This window comes from Salminus brasiliensis, chromosome 4 (assembly GCF_030463535.1).
Source record: "Salminus brasiliensis chromosome 4, fSalBra1.hap2, whole genome shotgun sequence".
Taxonomy (NCBI): domain Eukaryota; kingdom Metazoa; phylum Chordata; class Actinopteri; order Characiformes; family Bryconidae; genus Salminus; species Salminus brasiliensis.
The window spans coordinates 40,850,453-40,862,738 of record NC_132881.1 but is presented as its reverse complement, the minus strand read 5'-3'; the positions used below and the strand labels follow the sequence as shown (position 1 = coordinate 40,862,738).

Below are 12,286 nucleotides of genomic sequence, written 5' to 3'. Positions count from 1 at the left end.
CCCTGTCACCTGGTTTCTTCCTTGAACCACTTTTAGTAAATATTGTCCACTGCAAATTGGGTACACCCCACAAGACCAACCTGATGTTTTGGAGATGCTTTGACCCAGTCATCTAGTCATCACGGTTTGGCTCTTGTGACCTTTCACCTGCTGACCGTTCACCTGCTGCCTAATATATCCCACCCCTTGAAAATCAATGTTCTTCACTTCACCTGTCAGTGGTGCTAATGTTATGGCTGTTCTGCGTACATCCTAATTTATCATTTATCATAGAATTGAAAAATTATCTTCAAGGCTGATTGAGGGGGCTTCCAATTTTGGGCACTGTGTGGCACTTCTGAATGGTGTGACATGGGTAAATCTTCTCTTTAGGTGGTCTTCCATTGATTAAAGAAGCCTGATTCCTTAACCTCTCAGTCCTCAGGGGACTTTGGAGCATTAAGCACAAATCCTGTCCTATTATCTTCTGTTAAAGCCCTCCCTCCAAGTTGCTGGTGGTGCTCAGCAATCAAACGATTTAGGGAATTAGTACCAGTTCAGAACTTCAAACTAGAAGCTTTCTGCGATCGCTGTTATGAAAAGATCTGTCAGACGGGGGTGGGGTGGAGTTGGCCTTATGTACAGCATTTGCATAGATTGAAATGATGGGATTTTTTCCTCTTCTTCTATTAAGTCTGATATCTTTCAGAGGGATAACGATTCACCTTTTGATGATTTCAGTTTCTCACCACCTGTTTTTGCATCGCTTTTCGAATCTCAGCATAAGTTCCAAACTAATAAAACTGACCTCTGTGGAAAGAAATGAGGATTTGGACGTGCTGGTGCCTTTGAGGTTTGGCTTATTCTCGTGGGAAGGTCGCGAGAAGTATAAGCAGACAAAGAAAACCAACGCATTTGCTCATAATTGCCTCATGTTGAGAAAGCAGCCAAGACGGAGCCTCAGAAAATCTGATGTTAAAGGCGCAAAAATCCCTTCATTTTCCACAAAGTTTGGAGAAGAACTGATGAGGAGCCAGATGGCTTTTTGCCAGTGGTACCACCTGGGGCCTGTTCTTCAAAACGTTTCATGTAGGTCAGGGTGATCGTGCTTGCATGATACTCCATTTTGTTGTCTAAGATCAAATCAATCCTTCAACTGTTGAATCTGTTCTTTAAAGGCGCAGGCAGGGAGCACCGCTGCAGGCAGCCTGATGGATGATGGGGCTGCAGAAAAAACAGGCTTTTGTACAGCAGTAATGCTGAAGAGAATCAAACACTTGCTCTGGGTCTAGATCAACTTTGGCTTAGCCTTCTTGACATCTTCAGTACCCCCTGTGTTTCCTTTTAGCAAAAAACTAAATATTTGGTTTGGGAACATGTCCAGGATGACTTGACAAACGATTGGGTTTCATGCCAGGTTCAGAAGGATTTTATTTTAGCAAAATTTGGGGTTTTATCCAGGTTTTGGACAATATTTGACAAAATAATTGAGGTTCATGCCAGATTCAGGGGGATTTCTGACAAAATAAGCAAATCAAATAAAATGTATTTGATTAGTACTGTTTACAACTGGCATTACAAAGCAGCTTTACACAAAATCGGTAATAGGACAGGAGATCAACAAAACATAACCTAAAATATTAGATTTTTTGCTGGGCTCAGAATGATTTTTGATTTTTAAAAAAAAAAAAAAAAAAAAAAAAAAAAAAAAAAAAGAATTGAACTGAAAATTGAATTTCTGACAGAACCTTGAGGTCCATGCTGGGTTCAAGCCAGTTTCAACAAGTATTGGGGTTCGACCTCAGACAAAACTTTAGATTATGTCCCAGATTTAAGCCTGATTCTGGACAAAATATTGGTGTGTTTCCAGAATTCAGATAAAATTTCATTTGCAGGATTAGGGGCCAGTTATATATATATATATATATATATATATATATACACACTTTTTTATTATTAATATTTGTTCTTCGCTTGATGGATTGTGTCGGTCTCTTTTGTTCTCTCTCTATCTGCATTCAAAGCATCCTGGGCTTTGAGGAGTGGCCCTGAATGAAGCCATGGATGCTGAGAGGGGTGTGTTGGGTTGGTGGAAAGGTCACTGCTGATGTTTGCCTGAAGTATCTTAAGCGTTTTCTGCTAGTAGCAGCACTTGCAGTAGTGAGAGGAACTTAAGCGCAGCTGGTCAGAGGAAGACGGATGTTCTCTGCCAGGTACGATCTGCAAAAAAATATACTGACTGAGTAAATATTGTTAGAATACTGTAGTTTGAGTGTTTCTGCAGAGGTTTCTAAGATAATACCTAAGGGACAGGTAGAACAGGTGTGATATGTTTGCTAATAAACTTTTACCTCTCCTTTTGAACAATACTCAGTTTATGAGTGTGTTCCTAGTATGGAAACTGTTATAATAGTACTGTGTAAAAGTGGCTTAGCACATCACTCTTCCTTAATCTGACTACTTGTGGTCATTACTAGACCACAAACAGCCTTTAGTTCATCCTTAAGAAGGCTCTGATGTCTTAATCCAGTCCGTACATGGAAAGATCTTAATCAGTCTGTATCCAAACAAATAAATAACCCATTCCAGTCCAGTGTAATCGGTGTAGATCACTGCTTAACTGCTTGCCCAGAGGCTTCAGGGTTTATGGCAGTAAAAGACTGGCTCATGAACTCATGATGTGTGTGTTTGTGCTTGGTTGAGTAGGTGTCTGGCATGTTCTCACATCTGCCAAGGTGTTAAAACTTGATGAGCTGGATGGAGTCATTGCTGTGGTTATGGCTGTCTTATAAAGTAAATTATATACGGTTCTGCTGGCTCAGGTACACACATGCTTGTCTTCCTGGTCTGTGTTGACAGAGCTGTGGATCCCTGTAATCCTGAGAAGACAAAAATAGTGCTTGCGCTCCATGATTTTTTTTTTTAAAGCCTTCACGCCTGACAAATCCTCCATGTTGCTTCCAGGCCTTGAGTTCTGGAAACGCTGGCCAGGCTGTTCTGTTCTTTAAAATTTTTTCCCTTCATTTTTTTATGTAATGCGCAAGAAGCCGTTGAAGACAGTGACCCAATGACAAAGCCGCAGGCAGCTGAAGGGCACTACTGTAGAACTTGTCTCATAAGAGGAACAAGTAATTCCAAAAATAGCACACTTGCATAATGGCTAACATCAATAACACATGCCTGGATGGTCTGCGAAAGGAGTTTTCAATTCTGCAGTTGAATTTTGTTTTCTACGTTAAACTGCAGCTGGTATCCTCTTATAGTTATTCCACAAAATTAGTGCAGCAGGAACGTTATGGCTGCTGTACAGTATAAGAAACAGTGGAACTTCTGCGCCGTTTAAGGTGAAACAGAAAATTGAAGTCTTACATAATTCTTAAACAAACATCTTTATTTAGCCATTATTTGCAGAGCGTACTTGTAACATCATCAGTAATTTGCAAAGTGCTGAGCTGACGTTTGTCCCTGATTGTCGTAAAGGGGGTGGAGCTTTCCAGCTTCCCAACAATCTCTGCGAGTGTTTATTAATGTACTTTTTTTTTTTTTCACTGAAACAATATTTCCTACCAGAATAACCCTATTCCTGCTCCCCTGATCAGATACACTTTGTGTCTAAATGTTTGTAGACACTCCTTCCAATGAATGCATTCAGCTTCTTGCTGACACAGATGTGCAAATGCACATAAAGAGCTTGCAGGGTCCCTGTAGAGAAGTACTGTGAATAAAGCATGAACCTATTGGCTCCATGCCTAACGCCAGGCGTGGGCTAGAGGGATAACAAGCCCCCTCAGCATTGGAACAGTGGAAGCAGTGGAGAAACAGTGTTCTCTGAAATAATTGGTTGGCACTCCATCCAGTACCTTTGGGATATGTTGGGGAGTTTGGGGTGAGGGGGGTTGGTGATCATCCAGCATCCTGACTTCACCAGTGTTTTTGCTGTTTAAGACCTCACAGCATTGCTCAAAAATCTAGTAATATGTCTTCCTTTCTTCCTATAGACAGTTTCTACAATAAATGCAGAATACACATATTTATTTATTAATGTTTATTAATTACCTTCATTTAGAAAGAAACAATGAATGAGCATATTTGTCCATATAGTGAGTGAATGTGTGAATATGAAAAATAAAAATGCACTTACCGTTTGTGTGTTTGACTTTGGTTGGGAAGGAAAATGCCCAGATGTGGTTATACAAGCCTGTTGACATGGTAAACACCACATGGTAGTGTTTAGCCTAGCACTTATACCTGCTTGTTTCCCCAGCTTTCATTTTGTCGCATACCGAGTTTGAGCTCCTCTTCTGGTGTCTCTGGCACAGGAAAACCCGTGGTCATGAATCCAGGTCTGTGTGGCATTTTCAACATTAGGACTCCTGCTTATTCACGTTTCTTTTCAAATCAAGCATATTAAAAAGTTAGTCCTGCTGTTTTCACATGGTTGATCACCATCCCAACTTATCCCAAAAGTACTGGATGGAGCACCATCCACTATTCCAGAGATCACAGTTCCAGCTCAAACCCCTCTAGCCCACGCCTGACGTTAGGCATGGTGCCAATTTGTGCATGTTTATCTGCTCCAGAGAGTCCTAATCTATTGGCAGTACTTCTGTACCGGGACTCAACTAGTATGTGTGTGTGTGTCTGTGTGTGTACGTGCATTTGCACATCTGTGTCAGCAATAGGTGCAACTTAAAGAAGCTGAGTGCATTCATTAAAAGGGGTGACTACAAACATTTAGACATTGAGTGAATCTGATCAGGAGAGTTGGAATTATGTTATTCTGGCAGTAAACATTGTTTCATTAAAAATTCTAATTATTAATTAACATAAATAAGCAAAATCACAATAAATGTTGGGTAGTTTGGAAATGCAGCCTCCTTTACTACTTTACAACCGTATTATTTATTAAAACGTGGCTGTATCAAGCACTGGCTAATTTATCTTTGACCATGAAGTGAAAGAGCTATAATCAGACAGACTTTATTCCATCCTATGTGGAAAGGTTGTTTTGATTGGGTGTTGCAGTACCTTAAAACTACCCCTCTGCTCTTCTGTAGCCTGCAAGTTGTTTACATGCTTCAGCATGACTTCATATTACAGTCCCCAGGAAGCAGATTAAAATAATATTGGAGTGATTTCTGTGACTGTACACACAGCTTAGCAATCAAAAAACACTTATGATGGAGAAATAAGCTTCTTTTATATTGAACTGTGCTCAGAGTGGACAAGTACCTGTCCAATTACTGTCCACATTTGCAGATGATGTTGCTATTGGAAACAAGATCATGACCAAAAGCATGTTCAGCTTGAGCCTGTTTCCCTAAAGTACATTTTACCTCACATTCGTTTATGCTCTGCTCTGCCCCAACGTCGAGCCCAGAAGGCAAATCGATTGTAAATTAAAATGATTACATAACGGGCTAATAATTAATGTTGCAATTGATGCAGTGTAACTTGAGTGCACCACAAGGTCCCTAGGCTTCTAAGGGTGAACTGAAACCACATCTGGTGTCAGAGAGTGTGTGTGTGTGTGTGTGTGCGTGCATGCGCATGTTTCAATATTGTCTGAGATGCATAAATCCAGGCGAATGAAGCCCCCATCTTCCACGCCTGTCACACACATTTCTGATCTCCACCAAGAATATGAGGAACGTGCCGTCTTCACGTGGCCTGCAGCTTCACGGTTTCCAGTAAATGAAGCCCTGAGCAGTGGAGGGCTTGCTGAAAGGAAACGACGGTTTCTCATCACTGTGGAGCGAGATGGAATATTCCTGCACTCTTCCTCAAGCAGCTCCGCTAATGCTTATTAATAATTGTGTGCACGCGAGAGATGGGAGGGGGGGGGTGAAAACCACACTGCTAGAGAGGGAGAGATGATGAAAGAAGAATGAGGTTCAATGGTGCAGCAGACGTTTAGATTTGTGCGAGATATTCCTGTCCATGACTCGTCTCTCTCGGCAGCGGCCTGCCTGGCAGCAACTCTGAAACAAGCCTAAACAGTCTAAATGACTTTGTGCCAGCTGAGAGGATCCCAAGCTTTCAGAGACGGCCGGATACTCCGAGGCTGCATGAGGGAGATGGAGGCGTGCGCGCTTCCGATGAGTAATATATCCTCGCTGTCATTCCGAAACCTCATGACTTTTTTTTGGGGAGGATTTTGTTTTCTTACACCACTTAAAAACACCATCTGTCCTTTACATTGTGGGAGTTTTTTCAGGATGATTGGACCCAACGTCCAAGAAATGGTAAATCTCACTGCTGTCCAATGAAAAATAGTAAACATCACTGCACTTGTTTATGTTCAGGTTCATGTTCGACCCTTGTAGCTTCTCTATACACTGTGTATATAATTATTCTGGATGAACAGACCAGTAGAAATGCTCTAAACTGCTTGGAATAAACTTTTATTATACATTAACTTCCACTCAGAGTGAAGGAGATTAAGCACTGTTAAAAGTACATTGGTTTGCTAGTGGAGTAAGTAAAGCGTAGAAGACCACTAGAAGCAGCACAGTGTGGAGAGGTGTTTTGGGCAGAGAAGGAGATGAGTATTTTCAAAAGGAATGCTGCTTCTTTTCAGCTCTTACAGACAGAGGGATGTGCTGAAAGGGCTGCAGCCACTCTAAATAGAAAGTTCTTGAGCAGCGTAGAGAAACAGGATCGCTCTCTTAACAGCTCTGATGGGAAGAAAATAAGCTAAAATGAACAGAATGTCCTGACCCGTAGATTATGGATACATCAGGAAGGCTGATGGTACAGAATGTACAACACACATGAAATTAGAAATGGAAACATAGTAAACACAGCCTTTTCCCATGATAAACACAGCAACCTTTTGCAGGAAATAACGGCATCACGTAGAGTACATTTTTCATAGAGACCCCTTTTTGTTTTTTGCTTGTTTTTTTTTTTTTTTTTTTTACTTTGTCATTTTATTAGTCAGGAAGAAAGTTGATGGTAACAGAACTACTGTAAAATTACAGTTCCATGTTAATTTACCAGGAGAGAGCCTGGCCAATTGCGCGCTCTCTGACTGGCTTGCAATAGACTGCTGAATCACTTTGAGCCCTAGAATGGTGCTAATTCTGTGGTTTAAAAATAAGACATGAATTTGTTGTAGACAGAGTTTTGTCATTACTTCCGAAATGTATGAAACATGCGAGGGAGATGTTGGTGAATGAGGTCTATTGAACGGAAGCAGTCCCAAAGCCTGCCAATTCAACACCTGGGGGAAAAATGGCAGCCAATTAGCAGTGAGCAGCGTTTGACCTCGTACACTAATGAAGAATGTATTGAAGTGTGAAGTAGAGAGTAGGAGGTGAGGGGACTGGCACACACCTGATCCAGGGGAAGATCAAAAAGAACAACAACAAAAAAAAATGACAGGACCATCTACTCATTACTCCTCTGATTAGAGGCCGTCATAGGAATGAGCTCCACTGACACACTCTTCCAGTAAACCAAACCTCTACTTCCCATGACTCACACACACACACACACACACACAGAGAGAGAGAAGTGATTTGCATTTGATTTGTTGATGACACATAGAGATAAGAGAGGATACAAAGGAAAGAAAAGGGAGATGAGAGAGACACAGATTACTAATAAAATATGGTCTGATTTTTGTCCAAGTCACAATTCTAGACGAACACAATCTAAACTGGACGAAACACACAGGGCCTAATTTTAACGCTCTTTTGTCAGGGTGCCATTCTCTGAACACCCTTCTTAGTGTTTTTCTAATAGTAGAAACACAACCAAACATCTTCTGTAGGTCTTTTGCTGTAACTAGGTTCTTTCTACCCTGAATTTTCCCCATATATTGACATATATCTAACTGTGGATTGATGTACACGAGGTCTTGAGCAATGCTTTTGCTGCCTTTTCCAGCTTCTACATACATCTCCATAATGTGTCTTCTGGGATCTTCTGAAAGTCGTTTGCGTTAAGGTTTGCTTCACACTAATCAGTCTGAGTAGGAACAGCTTTGTCAGGAACCAGGCTTTGTGTGCCCGAAGCACTTGCAGAGTCCACAATCTCGTCTCCTTAATCTAACACACCTTTGCCATTTAATTCTTAAGAGGTTCACTTACTTTTTCTAGCCTGCACTGCATGTTTACTCAACGTGCTCAATAAAAGACACCAGCACATATTATCTTAGTGATCAATGCAGAAATCCAGGAAATTCCAAAGGGTTATCTCACAGCTCTGCAGAGAGATGTCCGAGTCTGTGAGAGATGCGGTATAAATGGATAAAGTAGTACGGCAGATTGGTCGATGCAGACGTCTGAGGGCAGATTGTGCTGTTGGAGGCGTGTGGAGTGGAGAGTGATTTCTGTAGCCGAGTGGGTGGAGCACTGCCTCATTTCCACGGTTACAGCCACACACGGCCACTGGAGACAACCACCATTTACAGATAAAAACACCCCATCTGAGTCACACTCCGCTGGAGCTCACACGCTGCCGGGTGAAGTGGGGAATTTGCGTTAATTCCGAACAATTTCATCGCTTTCAGCTGACTTCATTACATTCAGACGCTGCTCTCGCAGACCACTCGCACCAAGCAGATTCAGCACCTCAGCTTCACAGGTGCGACGAGCTGGGCAGGCCTGGCCCATTAGACATTTACATCTGTTCTTTATCATCTAGAGGAAGACGGGCTTCATATAGAGCTCTGTACTGTAGTGTTGAGCACTAGGCTAGAACAATGGAGTGGTAATTAAGCAGTGTAATTAGCCTGAAATTATGCAGATTTCAAACTGCCTCCGGAATAAAGCCTATTTTCAGACAAAACCCCACTGGCACCACATTCTTTAAAGCAGAGCAAGCTGATATCTTTAGGTGGATAAAAAAAAATACCCAATCATTTCAGCACTCATTCAGAATCAATGGGCAGTGGTTTAATTACATTAATTTCAGTTAAATTAATCAATTAATTTCAGATATGCAGTCAGTTCCATTTGATTTCCATTCTGAATCACAGGTTTGAGTGCATTTTCATTTTCATCTGATTGTTTTTTAATCAAATACGATAACAAAAAATATTGTTGCTGTTAAAGAACAACCTTGTATCTCAATTTATGCAGATTTTCACTTTTTAGAGGATCTCCTCCTCTACCTAAAAACACAAATGCGGTATTGATTTAAAAAGTTCCACACTTTTGATTGGATCTCAGTGAGCTATGGTGAGAAGTGTTCATATACATGCATGTTTTTTTTATCATCAGATGATGACTGTGAGACTGTAAGAGAGAAGTGTAGCCTTGAGAAAGTCAGTGGGCTGTCAGTGGGCTGTGCATGCAGGGCATCCCCGAAATATTAATGAACGGAACACATATGCAGGGAGGAATGGTCCAAAAAGTTCTCCCTAATGTTGTGCAAATCCTATCATACATGCTTAAGTTGATTTCTTTAAACTGCTCCTGCTGTGTTTGGGGCAGCAGTACGTCAGTTTTTTTACTTAGTTTCTCAAACAAATAAAAAAAAAAAAAGAAAATGAATTATTTGCTCAAAATATTTGCTTAATATTTAAAAATGTAGTCATTTTCATTGCACTTCTTATGTTATTATAATGGCTTACTTAAATATTTGAATTAATATATTAATGTATTTATTTTATTAATACATTTTACCCCATTTTCTACCCAGTTTGGAAGGCCAATTACCCAGATCTCCATTTATGTGAACTACCTAATCACTAGCAATGCCGCCAACACTAAGAGGGTGAAGACAAGCACATGTCTCCTCTGACATGTGTAGCCAGCCACCACCTCTTTTCGAACTGCCGCTGATGCACCATCGCTAGGCCGCCCCAGCTCCGATACAATAGCTAACAGATGCATGTGCTGAGCAAGATCACACTAGAAGTGATGTGGGGAGGAAGGGCCATCAACCAACCCCTAAAAGAGAGCAATGCCTAACACCAGGTGTGGTCTAGAGGGGTATAAGGCCCCCCAACATTGAGCTGTGGAGCAGTAGAACGGTGTTCTCTGGAATAATGATGCTCCATCCAGTGCTTTTAGGGATGAGTTGGGCATGAGGTGGTGTGGTGATCTTCCAACATCCTATCTTCACTAACGCTGTTGTCACTGAGCACAATCGAATTTTAACAGCAGTGCTGCTCCAAAATCTAGTAGAAAGCCTTCTTTACTGGACAGTAGAGACAGTTACTCCAACAAAAGCTACAAAAGCAACAAAAAACTCCTTTTAATACCCTTGGTTTCTAAAGAAACACTGAATTTGTATTGGGCGTCCCAATACTTTTGTCCATATACTAAAAGAGCTGAGCAGACACGGGTGTCCTGTGATCAATAACCCAGTGCTATAACCAGTGAGCCACTACTGCCTGTGTGTTTGTCTCAATGTCTGTGTGTTAGTTTGTTACTAAGCTCTGATGTTTTGCTCTCCCGACCCGACTTGTGTCGCTCTGCTTTGCGTGCTAGATCTTGCGTCTCGGCCCCAGCTTCCACCCTCGCAGTAATGCTATTTTTCACTGTTTGTGTGGATGCAGCGCGTTGGTGCAGGGACGACACGCACCTGGGCTTTAAATTCTGTATCCAGGACCTGTTCAGCACCGTGTGAACACACACTTCAAAGAGGAGACATGCTGGGATGTGTGACTCAGAGGAAAACAGGCTCATTATGATGTGAAGCTTCCTTCATTTCCACAGACAGATGATTTGAGAGATTTAGAAAATGTGATTTTTAGCCCTTACTTAGCCGTGTTATTACTAGCGAACAAAAGTACCTCTTCTTCAAGGCTGGGATACTGTGCACTGTGTGTATGGGGGGGGGGGGGGTCGTGTCACATTTAAAAGAGAAGTGTAACCTTGACTTCAACGTAGACAGGGGTTATTTTTCTCCACTTGGTAGCCCGTTCATTGGGAGCTGTAAATGGAATCAGCGTGCAACATGATGATGGGAAATAAATGATCAGAGCTGTGAGGAGCTGAGCTCAGCTGAAGTGGGTCTCTGGCTTTTCACTCCCTGAACTCTGCTTAGCTTGTGTAGCGTAGTGGATAACACTGCTGCCCAATTCCTCACCAGTGCAAACACACCACTCAGAGTCCTTACACTTACACGGCTGCGTTCATTTTTCTCTGTAGTAGGATCGTTCTTGGCGTACTATACTATGGTTAACATTCTGAGGTGGCAGTATTCCAACACTAGAAGTGCTACTCCAGTATTCATTGTTTAATGCAATTGAGCTGTGACAGTATTTTAGTGTTGTGGGTATAGGTGTGAACTACTCTGTGCTAAATCCTCTAGCTGATATCCAGGTGTTCACTATTCTAGCTGATTATACCCAGGTGTTAACGTTAGCTAGCTAGATGTTGTTGTCTAAATGTTAACTACTCTAGCTCATTTTAGCTAATCACTGTAGCTGATCATATCCAGGTGCTCTTCCTGCTATATGGGAACTACTCTAGCTGAGGTTTCTCTAGCTGTTTTTACACCCAGATTTGCAGTTGGCATAAAAATGTATTAATAATTCAGGAAAACCCAACAAAACATTTTGCCAAACTGCCCCCCCATTTCTATTAAATGTGTGTGTGTGTATATGTGAGTGTATACGCATGTGTGTGTGTGTGTGTGTGTGTGTGTGTGTGTGTGTGTTCATATGAAGGCCTGCATATAGCTTTGTTGGAGCTCTCAAAAGCTCTTGAACTGTACAGAAAGCCGCTGGAGTGTTTGTGGTGAATTTTTCTTCGGTGATGTTCATTAGTGCCTCTTCTCCACAGGCAAGATGTCAGACACTCGTGCTGTGCGTAAACGGCAGCAGCTAAACAACCTGGTCGCCATGGTAACGGAGCAAGCGCGCCCAGGCAACACAATAGTAGACTTCTGCAGTGGTGGGGTAAGACATTGTCCCTCTCTCTCTCTCTCTCTCTCTCTCTCTCTCTCTCTCTCTCTCTCTGTGTGTGTGTGTGTGTGTGTGTGTGTGTGTGTGTGTGTGTGTGTGTGTGTGTGTGTGTACACAATTCATATATCACTATGCAATGTTGCATATTGTTGAAGCCCACTGTAGTGACCTATGGGAAAGAGTTATCTGTAAGTTACATTTCTGCACTGAGCTGCAATGGATGGTAAACACAGTGAGGAGTAGAAACATCGATGGCCCAGTCAAATCAAGTGACCCAGGCTGGCGCTGTGCTGGCGCTGTAGCACAGCCCTTTAGTTTAGTAGCTGGAGTCTAGACCTCATCAAAGCAGCTCTAACTAACAAATGCACATCTGTACTTTTAGAGGAGTTTAAGGACATTTTGGAGTAGTTATAAGTCCAACACTCTGTAGACAAAAGGATT

General features: G+C 41.8%; 1 protein-coding gene across 2 annotated transcripts in view; it reads left to right on the top strand.

Moving 5' to 3' along the window:
* The window catches only part of gstcd (glutathione S-transferase, C-terminal domain containing), a 125,945-nt gene that overhangs the window by 73,667 nt on the left and 39,992 nt on the right, over positions 1–12,286 (top strand). For both annotated transcript variants that reach the window (XM_072678491.1, XM_072678493.1), the window contains exon 6: positions 11,724–11,839. In XM_072678491.1, coding sequence (XP_072534592.1) covers positions 11,724–11,839 — 116 coding nt within the window. The remainder of the gene's footprint in view (positions 1–11,723; positions 11,840–12,286) is intronic.